At 34.2% G+C, this 18,755-nt stretch overlaps 1 protein-coding gene across 2 annotated transcripts in view; it reads left to right on the top strand.

Annotated features, from left to right (window-relative positions):
- The window catches only part of kel (kelch protein), a 28,175-nt gene extending 10,344 nt beyond the window's left edge, over nucleotides 1-17,831 (top strand). The window contains exons 4-10 of one of the 2 annotated variants that reach the window (XM_067768635.1): nucleotides 5,591-6,055; nucleotides 6,166-6,814; nucleotides 6,882-7,006; nucleotides 7,071-7,600; nucleotides 8,319-9,029; nucleotides 9,092-9,528; nucleotides 9,742-17,831. In XM_067768635.1, the coding sequence (XP_067624736.1) occupies nucleotides 5,591-6,055; nucleotides 6,166-6,814; nucleotides 6,882-7,006; nucleotides 7,071-7,600; nucleotides 8,319-9,029; nucleotides 9,092-9,528; nucleotides 9,742-10,782 (3,958 nt within the window). In that variant the 3' untranslated portion in view covers nucleotides 10,783-17,831. Of the gene's footprint in view, nucleotides 1-5,590; nucleotides 6,056-6,165; nucleotides 6,815-6,881; nucleotides 7,007-7,070; nucleotides 7,601-8,318; nucleotides 9,030-9,091; nucleotides 9,529-9,741 lie in introns of those variants that run through there. The other variant, XM_067768636.1, reaches the window with a different exon arrangement.
- Nucleotides 17,832-18,755: the final 924 nt, after the last annotated feature.

Raw genomic sequence — 18,755 nt, 5'->3', positions numbered from 1 at the left:
GGCCAAGATTCCAAAGGCTTTTGATTTCGCCCTGCAGAACTTTTTCATTTTCTTCTACTAAGTTTTTTCTAAAGTTATATTTTGCGTCAACAAACGAATCCAATTACCATGTTTCTTTTTTCATATTTGGTATAGAATTATGGAATTTTTTTCATTTTTCGCAATTTTCGATATCGGAAAAGTGGGCGTGGTCATAGTCGGATTTCGGCCATTTTTTATACCAAGATAAAGTGAGTTCAGATAAGTATGAACTAAGTTTAGTAAAGATATATCAATTTTTGCTCAAGTTATCGTGTTAACGGCCGAGCGGAAGGACAAGGTCCACTGAGTATAAAAACTGGGCGTGGCTTCAACCGATTTCACCCATTTTCACAGAAAAAAGTTATCGTCATAGAATCTATGTCCCTACCAAATTTTCAAGGATTGGTAAATTTTTGTTCGACTTATAGCATTAAAAGTATTCTAGACGAATTAAATGAAAAAGGCGGAGCCACGCCCATTTCGAAATTTTCTTTTATTTTTGTATTTTGTTGCACCATATCATTACTGGAGTTGAATGTTGACATAATTTACGTATATACTATAAAGATATTAAATTTTTTGTTAAAATTTGACTTAAAAAATTTTTTTTTTTTAAAGTGGGCGTGTTGGTTATCCGATTTTGTTAATTTTTATTTAGCGCACATATAGTAATAGCAGTAACGTGCCTGCCAAATTTCATCATGATATCTTCAACGACTGCCAAATTACAGCTTGCAAAACTTTTAAATTACCTTCTTTTAAAAGTGGGCGGTGCCACGCCCATTGTCCAAAGTTTTACTAATTTTCTATTTTGCGTCATAAGGTCAACGCACCTACCAAGTTTCATCGCTTTATCCGTCTTTGGTAATGAATTATCGCACTTTTTCGGTTTTTCGAAAATTTCGATATCGAAAATGTGGGCGTGGTTGTTGTCCGATTTCATTCATTTTAAATAGCGATCTGAGATGAGCGCCCAAGAACCCACGTACGAAATTTAAGCAAGATACCTCAATATTTACTCAAGTTGTGTTTACGGACGGACGGACGGACATGGCTAAATGAATTTCTTTTTTCGCCAAGATCATTTTGCTATATAGTAGTCTATATCTATCTCGATTAGTTTATGCCGTTACGGATTACCGTTATGCGAACAAAGTTAATATACTCTGTGAGCTCTGCTCAGCTGAGTATAAATATTATTCTTTGTTCGACTGTTTTTAGTAATGCCTCTAATTGTGTCGATATTAGTATTCTTAAAAATTTATTTTTTGAGTTTGATATTGAGATAGGCTATATTAATTGGATTATTAACTTCTTAGATTTCAGAAGTCTTAAAATTAATAATGATGTTGTTGAAATTTTTAATGGTTTACCACAGGGTAGTTGTTTATCTCCTATTTTATTTAACATATACAGTGCTAAATTTCATGATTTAAATGACTGTAATACTTCTATTTTTCAATTTGCTGATGATTTCTTTATTTTATCTGCTGGTAACAAATTTGAAAATGCTAATTCAAATCTTCAACATAAATGAATTTGCAAATTTATGTTCTTTAAATTTATCTTTCAATGCTTCTAAAACTAAATTTATGCGTATTAGTAAAGGTTGTAAAAGGATGTTAATGTTGTGGTTAATGGTATTACTGTATCTCAAGTCAATTCTATTAAAATTCTTGGTCGTATTTTAAATAAGTCTTTCTGTAAAGGATCATTATGATATGATAGTCAAAAATTCAAGTGCAAATATAAATTTATTCAAATTTTTATTTTTTTTCGAGATTTGATTGCATGGAGGAGGACCTTCTTATCTTTGAAAGTCCCAGTTCCAGGTTATTGTCCAATGCATAAAATGATTAATTTCTGGATTAACTTTCCAAAGTATGTAAGTAATTTTGGCTCCACTAGTACACAATGGTAATACCAACTGGCCAGAACCATGTGTAGCAGCTTGCTATTTGTATTTAACTATGTGCTTTGTAAGCTGGTGTTTTCATGGCACCACGCCAGGTTATATTCAAATTGTCTTAAGTTGTTAATTATCCATTTAATTATTATAATTCACCCCTATTCTGCATTTCGATTACGTTCCCGTTCTACGCTCCGCTTTAATCGAAGTTTGGTATTCTGCATTACGACGGAATCGTAAAGAGAAGAGGAAGAGCAAATGATTTTTCGAAATCAGCTGTTGGTACGGAATGTGAACATTGGAACAAAATAAATTAAAGAAAATTTGTAAAAAACACTGAAAAACGTTTATATTTTATTATCCACGCCATTTTGTACAAAAAAAAGCAATAGAATATATTGCCGCAGTGTTATATTTTTTTGAGTGAAGTGTTTTCATAATTATAAGTGTGTTTTTGTCGTTCTTTTGGCCAATTCCCTGCCGTGGCCACCAAATTTTGTTAAAACGGATTCCTGCACGAATATAGTTGACATTTTCTGAATTTTAATGATGCTAATTTCATTGCATTGGCCTAAAATATTTTATAAAGGTTTATTTATTCTTTCCGCAAGGATTGTTTACGTTTTCGCTTCACCTTCCTCTACGCCGGCAGCTTGCTTTGGCATATAATTGGACCAAACGAACATACACAAATTATAGCTGTCTATTATAAAGGAATCAATAGCCACGGCTTTATTTATGGAGTTGGAAAGTAACGCATACGAAAATTGCCAGGCGAGAATGAAAAGGCAAATATTGCGAGATTTGTGTAATCCATTTGAGATGAGTGACGAATTGTAAGAAATTGAACTTAAAAGTGGTAAAGTTTAATGACTTATTTTCTTATTTAGGTTCAAAAAAAAAACTTTCGACTTAACAAGGATGCTTTGAAGTATGTGTTAGATACTTTTGCGGGGCAAATACGTCCAAGGACTTCGACATCGACATGTTGTTTTTGACCTGGAAACATAAAAAACAATCATCATCAAGCCTTCTACGTTTCTTAACAAGTTTTACTTACATTTTTGTTAAAATTCTGTTATAAATTAATAAAAAAATAATAAAATATTTTTCCGCCAACTAATTTGCAACTTAGAAAAACGGAACTACGATCGAAATGCAGAATACAAAAAATCGAACGATTCGAAGTTGGATCGAAAGAGATTGGAACACAGAATACCAAAATTGCCAAATCGAAAAAATTCCAATCCAAGTCGAAATGCAGAATAGGGCTGATTATTTTTCATATTCACTCGTCATGTGAACATGACTGTACATTAAAATATGAGGATATTTTCTATCCCGTTATTTGTCCCGGTGCAGTTGTATGCATTTTCGTCATTTATATATAAGGTAATCACTACCCCGTTACATGTTCCGTTTGTTGCACTTGATGATAGTATCATAAAGTAATGTATGTATATGTGTAAAACGAAAGTTTTACTTGTGTTTTAATTTCTTTTAATTTTAATTTTAAATTTGTTTATATATTTGATATATTTATTAACACTTCAATGTTAAATTTGATTATGCACGATAGCAATTATATGTATGTATGTTTTTGCACAAAGTGCATGTTTTATTTTAAAGTTTTTTAGGATTTTTGCCCGAGAGCAAATGATTGTCATTTTTTGCACAATTTGCATATTTTTACGATACAGCGCACAATTCGTAAGTATTTTTAATTAATTTTTGTCATTTCGACTCCCGCACTATCCGCCATTTTATTCTCAAACCGCGTGAGTAAAGCCCCTTAATAACACGCGGTTGAGTTGTGGGGAAAACCGAACTTGACGCGACGACGTCAGAAAACGAAGTGAATGCACTGATTTCAAATATTTAACTAATATTAAGTCTGGTCTGCATCCTCAGAAAGCGCTGAATTTATACAAATCCCTAGTTAGATCTAAAATTGAATACTCGAGTACATCTTTGGTAAATACTTCATCTTCTTCTTCTATTAAGATACGCACTTTACAAAATAAATTTCTTAGAAGGTGTTTGGGAGTCACTCATTCTACACCTATTCATACCATTTATGCTTTATCAAATAACCACCTATTGAACGTTCTAAATTGCTTATGACTAAAGAATTAGTTAAAATCTTTGCTTATAACGATCCAATTAAATCTTCTATTGTTGATTATATGAACTGTAATTCTAGATATTCTTCTATTTATAAAAAATATAAGTCAATTTTTGATAATATTGATATGATTATTCATGGTTTCTCTCGATCGAATTTGTTAATTATTGATAAAAGTTTACCTACGAAAAAATCGTTATTGCCAAATAATATTATTAAATATCATTATAATGAAATTTTAAATGTTATAAATCTCGTAATTTTTTATACTGATGCTTCTCTTTCTGATGATAATAATGGTTGTGGAATTCTTTATTTAAATATTGGATTAGAAGTTTGTTTTAATTTATCATTTAAAGCTTCTTCTTCTTTTGGTGAATTGTTAGCCATTGAAGAAGCTATTGATGCTGCCTTTGTTAATAATTGCTCTAATGTAGTTATTTTTACTGATAGTTTAGTTTCATGTCAAATTTTAAAAAATAATAATACTGTTAATTCTATTGCTATTAGAATTCATAAGAAAATTATTGATAGCAAATTTGATAACATACATATTATTTGGACACCTAGTCATGTTGGCATTTATGGTAATGAGAAAGCTGATGAATTAGCTAAAAAGGCTATTTATGATGGCTTTTTTAAAAATGTTAAATTCACTATTGCTGAGGCTCAAAAAATTTTAAGAAATATGATTTTCGATGCTTTTTATTTAAATTTTTTAAATTATTCAAAGGATCATCCAAATTTGTTTGCTTCCATTTTTAAAAAAATGCAAACTTTTGTTGGTTTCGTAAAATTAGTTTGCCTCCTTATGATATTAAAAGAATTAACAGAATTTTAACTGGTCACACATATGATAAATCATATCTACACAAAATTGGAGTTTTCAGTTCTCCTTATTGTAGGTGTGGTTTGATTGATGATGTATATCATAAGACTTTTGTTTGTCGTTTTTTGAATGAGATTAGAAGTTCATATGATCTTTTTATTAATAATTTTTCTTTTAATGATATTCTTATTAATATGAATCTTACCAAAGTAACTCAATTGATTAACTTCCTTAATGAAGCGAAAATTGATTTTTAATAAATGATGGTATTATTCCTTTTAACTTGTTTCTTTTCATTTATCCGATTATTTTATTTTTAAATAATTAAATATCATATATATATATACATATTATTTGAAAAGTTAAATGGCCAACTTGCACTGGATATAAAAACAAGGAAGAAGATTTACAAGAAGAATATCAAGCTTGGAATTTTTGTCAAGAACTATTTCTATAATTAATATAAGAACACAAAAACATATTTAATTTTGCAAGATTATTCAAAACATATCAAGATTGGAATTTTTGTCAAGAACTAATTCTACAATAATATTTTTGAATTATTTGTCAAGTTTGAAGAATTACCTGGCAGTGGAATCAAACGTTCCAGCCATTATAACAAATCCCAAAAAAAAAAAAAAAAGAATATTTATCATAAGCTTTGCAAAATTCTAAACTAACGCCTTCATTCATTTGATATTTTCAGTGAAGTAATTCAATTTGATGAATTTCTAAATTTAAATCATGAACAAGTAATAAATTTAATATGCAATGATCGCATATGTGTGCCAAGCGAAGAAAAGGTCTATGAATGTGTCATATCTTGGATACGTTATGATCCCACGATGCGTGAACAATACACTGCAACACTTATGGAACATGTTCGTTTGCCCTTTCTCTCTAAAGAATATATAACACAACGCGTCGATAAGGAACCACTGTTAGAGGGGAATATTATATGCAAAAATTTGATAATTGAAGCGCTGACCTATCATTTATTACCGAATGACACCAAATCTGCTCGTACCATACCACGTAAGCCTGTAGGTTTGCCTAAAATACTCTTAGCAATAGGTGGTCAAGCGCCAAAAGCAATACGTTCGGTGGAATGCTATGATTTGCGTGAAGAGAAATGGTACCAAGCAGCAGAAATGCCAAACAGACGTTGTCGGTAAGTACAAATAATTTGAAATGGCCAGCGACTCTATCCAAAACGATGTTTATTTATAATGTTTAAGATGTTGTTATTGTAAACTTAACATTTTTAAATCTCACTTATAGCGCCGGATTGGCTGTCTTGGGAGATAAAGTTTACGCCATTGGCGGCTTCAATGGTTCATTGCGCGTGCGCACCGTTGATGTTTACAATCCAGCCACAGATCAATGGCTTAGCTGTAATAGCATGGAAGCACGTCGCTCAACGCTAGGTGTGGCTGTTTTAAATGGATACATTTATGCAGTAGGCGGTTTTGACGGTACCACAGGATTATGCAGCGCAGAAGTATTCGATCCCAAAACAGAACTTTGGCGTCTTATAGCATCAATGTCTACACGACGCAGTTCAGTTGGTGTGGGTGTTGTAAATGGTTTACTCTATGCTGTGGGCGGGTACGATGGATTTTCACGTCAATGCTTATCATCTGTAGAACGTTATAATCCACAAACCGACACTTGGAGTCCTGTGGCAGATATGTCAGCACGCCGTTCTGGTGCTGGTGTTGGTGTACTCAATAATATACTCTATGCTGTGGGTGGGCATGATGGACCAATGGTACGCAAGTCTGTGGAGGCTTACGATCCGGAAACAAATCAATGGCATGCAGTGTCTGATATGGCTTTCTGTCGTCGCAATGCAGGCGTTGTGGCTCACGATGGAGTGCTTTATGTTGTGGGCGGTGATGATGGCACTTCGAATTTAGGTTCCGTTGAGGTGAGTTACACGAATATGTGTATGTAAAATTAGTAAAGCGGTTGGTTGTGTTTACTATTCATCTTAGGTTTACTGTCCCGAAATTGATACTTGGCGCATTTTACCCTCTTCAATGACCATCGGACGCAGCTACGCGGGTGTATGTATGATAGATAAGCCCATGTGAATGGAAGAGCAGGGCGCAATAGCACGGTAAGTTGCATTGTCATTAAACTAAAAATACCATCCCGTTTTGATCATACACGTGTATTTTTAGCCAAACAAATGCAGCAGCCGGTCCAAACATAGATGATGAAAATAGTCAAGCTGAAGGCAGTAATGTAGAAGGTGCAGTTGGTTATGCACCACGTAATGATGCACATTTAAGTCTTAACAATAATCCCAACAACAATAATAATGCTTCTCAAATGCAACAACAACAACAAAATCATCCACACTATGAAAACGTCTATGAGTCCTTGGAACAATATAATGCTGCAGCGGTCGCAGCTGCTGCTGGTGTTGCTGGCGTCAATGCTGTTGCCCCTGCTGATGAATTGCCACAAGCTCAACGTGATGCTAATGCCATACCACCACCCAATTTAAACAATCTTAACAATGCCAATAATAATGCAAATGCTAACAGCAACATCAACAACAACAATCAGCCACGCATTTTACCGAATATACGCTATAGAAATGATCTTTATGATCGCACCAATACCATCTCTCCAGCCTACGATGTACCGCGTGCTGTGCGTTCTGGTTTGGGATTTCGTCGAAATTTTCACATTGATTTACAAGGAGGTAAGAGTTCTAGATATTCTTGAATTGTATATGCATCTGCCAAAGCCAGCACAGTGCCGCAGTCTTACGACCTTCCGTTTCTGATTTTAATTCAATACCTACGAGAACTTATAAGTTCAGATATTAGCCAACTACATGCTTGGAGATAAAAGTACAACGTATCGTAAAAGGACGCAAAATGCCCTTTCATATGAAGCCGAAACTTGGGCAAATTTTATTGCGAATACCAAAGTGGGGTTTATAGTGATTTTTAAAGCAATAAGTGATAGCAAAGCGAAAAACACAAAGCGAACTCGCCATAAAATTGGATTGAGTTTGAGAAGGAATATAATGTTGAATTTTAGGACGAATTTGCAACCGACATTTATTATTCGCCGTTCATCATTATTGCGAATACGACCCGATTATCCCGAAGCGAATTCAAGTGAATTTTAGAAAGAATTTGAGGTCAATATTTAAAAAAAAAATGTGAAGGATGCTAGTACTATTTGCAGGCGAAAATGTAATGTATGGAGAACTCCAGGGTAAGAGGAATACCAAACCGAATTCGCACCAAATGCGCCGTACTACATAATTTCAAGTCGAGAAAAAATTTAGTTATTGGGTTTAACCTACATCCTCTCGAACTCTATTTCCCTCAAATTCTATTATCAAATTTAAAATTGATAGATTGTCTTGTGTCTATTAATTTTTATTTTTTTGCATTTTCTCTTTCAAGTAAATCGCTTCAACACCGCACATGCATCAACAGCCAAAGCAGCACCACCTTCTATATATAGCGGCAGCCCCAACACCGCATCTCAGCGTCAGCGTAGCTTTGACGATACGGAATCACAAAATTACTACAATTTTAATTATCAACCCAGTCTACGTTACGAAAATATTTACGAGCAAATACGCGATGAACCAATTTACCGAAATACCGGGAACAACAGCGGTGCACGCGTCTATGGGCGTTTGGATGTTATTGGACATGGTATAGGACGAATAGAACGCCATTTAAGCTCCTCCTGTGGCAATATCGATCATTACAATTTAGGTGGCCATTATGCAGTACTCGGCCATTCGCACTTTGGCACAGTGGGTCATATACGATTAAATGCCAGTTCGAGTATAGCTAATGTTCCGCCACCCATTGCTAGTGCTGGTGGAATAGGTGGAGTGGGTGCAGTAGGAGCATGTGGCGCTGTACCACAAGCTACAAATATTCCCACAACAGCTGCATTGAATATGTCTGCTGTTGGTAATCAAAAGGATCCCAGTAATGTAAAAAATAGCGCTTCATCATTCTTTAGTTGCTTGCAAGGTGAGAATGCACAAAGCATGAGCAATATATATCGTACTACAGGGGGTATGATTAATGGTATTGCAACAGCTGCAACGGTTGCCAATGTACAGCAACAACAATTATCTATGCAGTTTAGCGGAGGTAAGATATTTAAATAAATTTTCAAACTCAAAATGTATACTACGTCTTTCTTTCATTTCAAGCTGCAAACAATACGAAAGAACGGGAACCGCGTTCAGCTTCGGCTGGTCCCATATCCATCAGTTGTAATAATGCAAGTAATATGAATAATGCAACAAACGCTATCAATGACGCAGTCGCTACTGCGTCTGGTAATCGCCAAACAGGCGCAATACCTAAAATAAAAGCGCTCGGCCTAAGCGCCACTAAATCAAACACTTTAAGCAATACCAGCAGCACTGTTGCAGATAAAGCAATTTCAATTAAGAACGCAATTGCCAAAAAACCAATAAATAATACAAACACAACCCAACAGACAACAGCAGCAACGAATAATTCGATTTGCCCAGAAACCGCCAATAATTCGAGCACTTTAAATCGCATTTCTAAATCCAGTCTGCAATGGCTTTTGGTCAATAAGTGGTTACCGCTATGGATTGGACAGGGGCCTGATTGTAAGGTAGGTGTGACGATGTGGTAATATAAAAGAAGTGGAACTTCACTAGGAAAAACATCTACGACACTGGAAACAGTTTTATTATTTTAAATTTCCATTCATAAGTTTTTACAAAAAATTTCATTAAAATTTTTGCGCAAAGCAAACAAGTTTGATCCAAAAAGATTTGTATTGTAACCACGAAATTAAATTTTCTTTCTTCGCCCTTTTGCACAGGTTATCGATTTCAATTTCATGTTCTCGCGCGATTGTGGAGGCTGTGATACTGCCTCGGCCGCTTCGCACATGTCGAACCCTTATTACACACCACGTCTAGGAGGCATGATGCCACATGATTTGGTGCGCTTTAGTGCTGCCAATGCTGATCTACATGCACCGTGCGCTGCAGCAGCAGCTGCATTGAGACGCGATCTCAATACGCGACCGCGTGCTTTCAATCGCTTACGGGAAACGGAACAACTGAACCGGCATGATACGGCCGCCCATCGTTATGAAGATCCTTCATATGAAAATGTACATGTACATTGGCAAAATGGTTTTGAATTTGGTCGTTCACGTGATCATGAACACGATCATCAAACAGGCACAGCGGCAGCAGCAGCCTCAACAGCAACAACAACACGCCCACAACTGCAACGCGCACGTTCAGAAAGTCCAAGTTTTAGTACACAGCAACAACGGATGCGTCAAAATACCAATACAACTTCGTCTGGCAGCAAAGCAGCAAAATATGCTGATCCATTTAAAAATTATGTGCTTAATGCAGGAAATAATACATTCAAGCCGAAATTGCCAAAAGTTGAGAATTGCGAAGCCGTAAATGATGGCGGTTTGGCAAGTAGTAGTGGTGGAGTAAATGCAATGAATTTGAACGCTGTTGAGGTCACAGTTAATGCTGGGTCTGAAAATGTTGCAACTGGGGTTGAAACACCAACGCCACCGCCAACACTACAACCAATCACTTCGAATGAAGTTGGTGAGCCTGAATTGGACATTCTGGGTGGTGGTGGTCGTAATGGCGCTGTGGCTGGTGCTGGCGCAGATGTGTTATTGTTGTGCTCTGGCAGCGTAATATCTGCTGCTGACTGGAATGAAGCACATGAAAATCAAATACCGAATATCAATACAAATGAAAATGTAAACAACATGAATGACAACGAGACTGATGCAACAAAGACAAAAAGCACTAACAACAACATAAACAACAATAACACTAATAAAACAAAATCAACTAACCTTGAACAAAGCGACGATTGAGGATTGGAAAGCACGTATGCAAGCAAAGCAAATAAATTAGTTGAGAAAGAAAATCATTTTAAATGCAGAATTTTGCAAAAATGCAAAATCAAAAATAGTATAGAAACTAAGCACTCAATGTTAAATTCTATGCAAAAACATAGCGAATTCGCTTAGAATGCACTCATATCTTATAACTTTAAAGGAACAATTCTTGTTGTTATTGATACCGGCTTGTGTTGATTAAGGCCAGGAAGACAAGACGATTAAAATCCCGAAAAAAATTCCCCCAAAAATGAAAAAAGCACAGAGGAAGCTTTATAAATATGATCAGTCGCATATAATATGTATATGCTTTTTTTCATTTTTTAACGTTCAATACAATAAAGTCCGACTTAGATTTTTGTTTAGAGATGCTGTGAAATCAAAACGCTTTAAGTTTATACAAATATGTGACCTGGAATCACGAAACGACCCTATTGTGCGAAAACAAGTTTTCGAGAAAAACGCGTTTAAAGGTTTTGCTTAGCTTGACTCTGTGTAGCGGCTGGGCGTTGTGAACGAATTTTGTAATTTAAATTTAATTAACTTCCCGATAAGCTACAAGCTTGAAACTGAGAATATAGTTCAGAACCCGATGACAAAGCAATAATAAGAAAAAACTCCGATAGGTGGCGCATGGATCGAAATATTTAAAAAAATTGTACTTGTGGTCCGATTTGGCTTTAATTTCGATTTGTGAATTTCCTATAAGAATCACTCAAAAAGTGAAGAACAGTATTTTCGCACAAGAGGGTTGTTGTATGGTTCCAGGCCACGTAGGTCACATATATACATATGAAAGAAGCTGTACTGCCACACAGAGTATTAAGGGCAGTTTTCTCATACACATAAGTTTTAAGGTTTATCCGTACGAAACGAATATCTTTTGGAACAAAATTGAGCTTATAGGGAAGATAAATTTTAAAGTTCACATGAGAAATCGGGCTTAACACTATAAACGGATAACGGTGGATTGTAATTTATTGAACAGAATCGAGATACATATGTGGAGGTCCACACCAAAAAACAACATTTACATATTCTAAAAAAAAATCCTTTTGTTGTTGTTGTTGTAGCGATAAGGACACTCCCCGAAGGTCTTGGGGAGTGTTGTCGATGTTGGTGGTCCTTCGCAGGATGCAGATCCGGTAGATTTCGTGCGATTTCCATGCGACCTTCTAAGCCATACCGCCCTCCCACCCGCTAGATCCATGAGGAGTTCGGGGTCGCCAGAGCCTCGGTTGTTAATGCAACAGCATTCGCCACGGATAGGTGAGGTTGGCCTTTTAATGAAGATCACTTCCACTTGCAGATATCTATCGAAATTTCGAATGGCGAATTTAAAAATGCAACCAAGGCTTTATTAAGTTGACTTGAAACCATCATGTAGTGCTATTTCTCCGCAGTTTCCACTTAAAGTAAAGATTTAAATTTTTTTTTTAAAAAATTAAAAAATTTTTTTACTTAGGTATTAATCACCCAACTACCAAGACCGCTAATCTGGAGGTTATATAATTTTTGCAGCAATTTGATTTTTTCTTATATGTACGGAGATTGATATCACATTTAAATACTGGTCGCCCCAAAACGTTACGTTTACATTTTCTAATAGCTTATAATGGCTAAAGGGACATAGTAATTTAATACTGAACTTCCCCTTTGGTTTTATGCCTATCTATGCTAAGGCAAACTCACTTCATATAAAAAAAACCAACTTTCGTTTGGTATCAATGGCAAAATATACTTTGTCAATTTTCTCGAAACTACTTATTACGTAAATGTTTCATTTTGGTGTGGACCTCTAGATATACATTTCGAAATTGTCAGTATCGTAAAAAAAAACTTGATTGAGCCAAGATCGCCGGCCCATAATAGAATCGAAATAGGCGAAATCAGACTTTCGAGATTAAAAATTAATAAAGAAGGGAAAAATTAGATAATTCATTGGATTGGTCGAAATCGTCCAACGATAAAATCGAAAATGAAATTTTTAAAGTATAATACAAAGAAAACATTTTAAAGTTTTGCGCGCATTAAATCGAAAGGCGTTAAAGATTTATTGTTGCGATATATACTTGGTGGAAATAAGCAAAATCAATTGACGACCACTCCCACTTTTTAAACAAAAATTTATTAAAGGTCAAATCTTAACTAAATTTGAAATATATTTATGGTATGTGACTACATTATATTCCCCTTTAGTAGAGCTAATGCTATTGTATGACGATAACTGTTTGCTGTAAAAATAAACGGAAATCCGTTGGAGGCCACGACCATTTTTTATATCCGTTCTCTAGTTTAGAGGATTACTTGAATATATTGTACCGAAATTCCGCTTATTTGCAACCTTCTACTAACGTTTGTGTCGCTAAACTGTTGAATAAACAACTCCAATATTCAATAATGCAAAAATGGTCTTTATTAGACTACTTTGAAAGTACTTCGCAATTAAACTTCACTTCGCAACTGGTAGCGTGCTTAAATCAAACTGATGACGGACTACTCAGCTTCTGCTGCTTTTATACTCTCTGTCCAAATGTCGACGTTTCTTCTTCTAGAATCCTCTACCTGGTCACCAGTCATACGCGCGTATTTGTAGTATGTAACCATATGCGTGTGGATAAGTGAGCGAAGTAGTAGCTGATGATGGCATGCGTTTGTGAGTATCTCTCTGCTGCTTGTATAGATGTGTGTACATGATGATTAATTTGTTTACATACATACAAGTGTGGCAGCTTGCTTTATTGTTGTTGTGGCTTTATTTACTTAGTATCAGATTAGTGATGTGAGTATCACTTAGTGTTACTAATATTCGTCACAATATAATTGCTTATTTTGGTACACAATCTTATCTAAGCTCATAAAAGATAGGTATTGTAAATGGGCGAAATCAAATGAAAACTCCACCGAAAATATATAAAAACTTTAAAAGAATGAATCTTGGCAAGCAAATTCATTTTAGAACGCAATATACTAGTTTTGTGACTTTCCTACTAAGGCTAGACTGCCTGATTTCGAATTCGTTTAGGAATAATTGACCTCAATTGGGTCGTCGCAATCTTGGAAACGACTTAGAAGTAATCTGTAAAGACGGTAAATCGATTAAAATTACATAGTTTCTGTATTGGTGGTGAAATTGCGCCAGAACTATTCTCACATATTTTGGCTCGTAATCATAGTCGCTGACTAAAATACTATTTAATTAAAATCTTGGCTAAATTAAAAATGGTATTTAAAATTTTTGTCTGTCATAGACGTATTAAACACAGTTTTCAGCTAAAATAAGCATGGACAGGTATTGAATGAAAAAAAGGTATTGATTGGCGCTCTGAATAAATTTTTTAGAAATTTTAAAAGTTCACCCTGTTCCTTACAACCGTGGTTACTTAACTCCACGAATAAAAAATGGTAATTCTTTAATTGACAAAAGCCGTGTGTTTTTTACACGCGTATACGTTTCGTTTGCGCATGAAAAAAAAACGCCTATCCTCGCTTAGATAATCCTTAGGAGATCCATCTAGCGGCAGTGGTTAAACAACTAGCTACAGCACAGGGTGTACCGAAAAGCGGAGGCACAACCCTCTGTTGTATTTCTGTGTATAACATATAGCTGAATCAGTTGTGATAAATTGTGGACGAATACATAGAATTAGTGCAGAGGGTGAAACATAGACACATATTTCAGTTACATCTGAGTATTGAAATTTAGTAGTAGAATTTCAGAGGTGTATTTAAAGTTTGTTCTTAGCAGTCCATATAAAGTGTAAGCGTAAACGTATATAGATGTGAAAACATCTAAAAAACAATACCACAAAAATTGTCAGAGGAATACCTGAAAACGCGTTTTGATCACTATCCGGTGGCGGATAATTATCATTAAATTCTATTTAAAAGTTATTAGCAAACGTTTTGTAAAAATTCGCTATTTTTCGTCAGCCGTCAATTTAAAATTGAGTGCTTAATCTTTTAATTGAACATGAACATACTTATTTATAAAAAATTTACTTAATTTCGTTCTTAAAAAATTATTTAAATCTCGCAACATAAACGAATAAGTTGTTAAAGCGGATTTGGGCTCCTTAAAGCAAAGGAAGCAACAAGGCTATCTACTCATACACTCGTATTCATGTTGAATGGTTTATATAGTCTGTAAGAATGTTGTGAAGAAAGGTTGTTTTCATTAAGACAGATGTGACGGCCAAAATGATGAAAACCTTTTTAGGTGGTCCTAACCGTTAAAGCAGTTTAATTTAATATACCCGAAACCGAATAGGGATATCTCTAACCTCGATATTAATAAGTATGCAGGTCATTCAATGATAATCAGGTTAAACCAAATTTAGGTTTGTCTTCGCAAAGTCAGCATAAATAAAGGGAATTTAGTATAGTTTTCCATAGGAAAGAAGTGAGCTAGAATGTTGAGCCATTGTACATGGACCTGCAAAGTGTAAGTCCCTATTTCATTAGAAAATTATTGAACTCAAGTCGATCATGACAGAGACGAAGAGGGTGATAAAGGGGGGAAGTAGTTCAGCAGCGCCCGTACCAAGCAGTTCTTAAAATTTTTGTTGCTTAAAGGGGAATAGAAGACACAAAAGCAAATGCCAGCAGAATTTATTTCAAGAATTCTGTAATGTAATTCAATAATTAGAAGTCGTAAATAAGAAATTGTTCTTTTATTAATAGATATTCACAAAAAATCGAGTAATTACCCTCAAACGGCTGCGAAACTGGTGAAAATTTTATCAGCGCAAAACGCCTTTTTAGTTAATTCCTTTCTATGTAAAACAATATCACCAAAATTGCATCAACCACATGAAAGTCTAGAACTTTTTTTTTTTTGCAAACATTACTTTGCCGCCTTCGGGTTATTGCTTCCAAAATTAAAACGCGTCATTTGACACCTCCCCCGAAATTTTTTGGCATGTATTAAAAATCGACGCCTGTGGTAAATAATTCCTTCCATTGAATATTTATTTCTAAATTTAATGCCAAAATCAGTAAAGGATGCTTCTTTTTCCTCAAAAGATACTAAAATATCAAAACTCACAAATATCTTTGAATGCGGAATAGTCTAATTAAAGATTTCGCATATGTGGAGCCAAGTAACCATCGCACATTTTAAGGTTGTGTACAGCGCCAAATACACGACACGAACATTTCCGCGAACATTCCCGTTATGTCATGTTTCTGCGACCTTTTCTGTCGTGTTTGGTGGTGTTTGCCAGTTCGCGCAAATGTTCGCCAAAAATCAAAATATTTTAATTTTTGGCGAACATTTGCGCGAACTGTTGGTGCGTGTATGGCGAAATAGCTCATAATCGTAGTAATTTCTGAACGGAACAGACGTGCGTGGAAAAGTAAAGTGGACAATAAAAAATTTCTGAGTGAATTTATTGAAATGTATAAATCTTTGCCATCATTGTGGCAAGTAAAAAGCAAAGATTATTGTAATAGAATTAAAAAGAATAATGATTATGCGACTTTAATCGAAAAATTAAAAGAAGTAGATCCTGATGCCACAAAGGATACAGTTATAAAAAAAATAAGTAGTTTGCGGGCGCAATACCGGCGTGAATCAAAAATTAAAAATTAATTGCCACAGCGAGCAATATTGCTGCAGCACAATTGTTGTCCGTATTCATCGCTGTCTGAAAGAGAACTAATGTTCTGCCAAAAGTTCGTATGGTGTATGGCCAAAGCTGCGAACAAGATTGCGGAATGTTCGCGGAAATGTTCGTGTCATGTATTTGGCGCTTAATTTTCGTCACAAACATTTACAAACGGCACGCATTCTAGGTATATTAAATTAGCTCGTGACGTATATTTGCTTGTCGGGAAGCCTTTTTCACTTCAATTTAAGTTCATCGCGTTTAAAAAGCAAACTGTTTAATTTCTCGCATTTTTTGACAGCAGACCACCAATTTAAAACCTATTTTAAAAAATTTTAATCGGGCTCATGTCATTTTAAATTTAAAATACTTTTTTAGAGATAAAATAGTGTTTAAGTGGACTATAACAGACTTAAAATGATATTTAATTTAGAACCATGTTTAACCAATAATACTCTATTTTATTTCGACTATGATTACGGGCCTTGGTGTTTCCTTTTCTTCATTTAATAAATAGTTTTGAATTTTAAAAAGCGTTTCGTGACAAATTCTGGGATCTTCTGCAATAACTGCTTGAGCCGATTTATGAAATATTTGGGTAATGTTGCACGTAATACTTTGCAATTGCAATACAATCAGCATTTGAGAATTGTTACTAACTTTATTTAAAATAAATCAACACAACCGGAAGAGCTGTATTCTTGCAATATACGCACACATACATTCATAAAAAATATGCAATTTACATAGTTAATAGACGTAGTTTTAGATTATATCTGCGGCAATTTGTGAAAGAAACCTAACTCGATATCTGACAAAATATTAAATTTGATTATACCGAGATACTTAAAAGCTTATTTTTTAATTGGATTTAATCGTTTTCTTTATTTTTTACATATTGGTAAAGTTTGTCGCATTTTTAGACGACCTTTATAATAATTTTTATTTTATTTTTTTTCTTCCTCCAATTATTGTGTTGTAGTTGTTATAGAACAATTGAAAATAATTAAATATACATTCACATACAAATATGCAAAAATCTTTTAATTAATTTCATTAAACAATATCTATTGGATACTTATCACCCTATCCTTAACTACGATTGCCTGTAATAAATGTGACATGACCACTTAAGTAAGTTACTTTGATAAAAGTCAAGTATCACATTGATTTTTTTTTTTAAGATATTCGTGCCGTTTATTAATATCTTTCAAATGCATGTTTGAACATGTTCACATATTTTTAATTTTAAGTATAACGAATTGTATTTTTTCGATTCACGTATTATTGCAATACTTATATTGAGTTTTACAAATACATATTATAAATGTTTCATTTATTATATATTATACATTTATAAATTGATTTATAATATAAAGACAATATACATAATTAAAATGAAATAAATAAATAAAAGTGTTTTATTTTCTTGCGAATTAAAATGCTTATACCAATATGACACTACTTTAGGAAAGAAGGCGGCAAAAAATGTAAGAAAATAATACGGGTTAAACACTGGTGCGAGTGTGTAAACTATATTCCAAAAAACTAAGGAAATAAAAGAAAAATATAACATAGGCCTTTATAGTGAGACAAATTCGATTTTCTACTGTGGTCGAAAGAGCTGATCGAACGAATTTTCATTCGGTATTCGATCAACTCAACCGTTCAGAAAAGCACATTCCCATCATCTGTCAAAAAAAAATAAAAGAAAAATTATTTATTATGAAGAAAAAAGCTTAACCTTCGTGACTATTTTAATTTTTTTGCGACACATTCACATTTCTCGGTTTCTTAGACCGATTTCAAGTATTTCTCGGTATCTCAAAACTATTCTAAAATTTTCAAAACCTGTGCAGTGGACATATTTAACAAACTAATCTGAAATAACTGGAGTAAGAAAAAAACAAAATTAAGTTTTTTAGCTCACAGCATCAATTTATATTTTATCACAATACTTTGGCATTTTTGATCTTAGACCGAATATAAAAATAAAATTCATTCACAAAACACAACATTTATAAATTGTTGTAAACAAAAAATTAAAATAAATTCAAGAAAAAACAGGAACACTAAAAAAAATTAATTACAAAATGCTTAATGACGAAAATGTTACACTTAACTATAAGTCGGTCTCACAAACCGTCTGATTAGCAATCAACAGTACAACACTTCAACTCAAACGCACTTGTTACACTAAAAGTTGTATAATGAGAAATAATGAAGATACTGAGAGAATGACGGAGTTGCCCTATTTTGAATTCACAAAAGTTATTCATCGGTCTGACAGACCGACGAAATGGTCAGGAAGGTTAAGTACTGGAACTAGCCAGAAGTATA

The sequence above is a fragment of the Eurosta solidaginis genome, chromosome 2 (genome assembly GCF_040869045.1).
Source record: "Eurosta solidaginis isolate ZX-2024a chromosome 2, ASM4086904v1, whole genome shotgun sequence".
Taxonomy (NCBI): domain Eukaryota; kingdom Metazoa; phylum Arthropoda; class Insecta; order Diptera; family Tephritidae; genus Eurosta; species Eurosta solidaginis.
The sequence above is the reverse complement of the archived record's forward strand: the minus strand, read 5'-3'. Positions and strand labels throughout refer to the sequence as shown.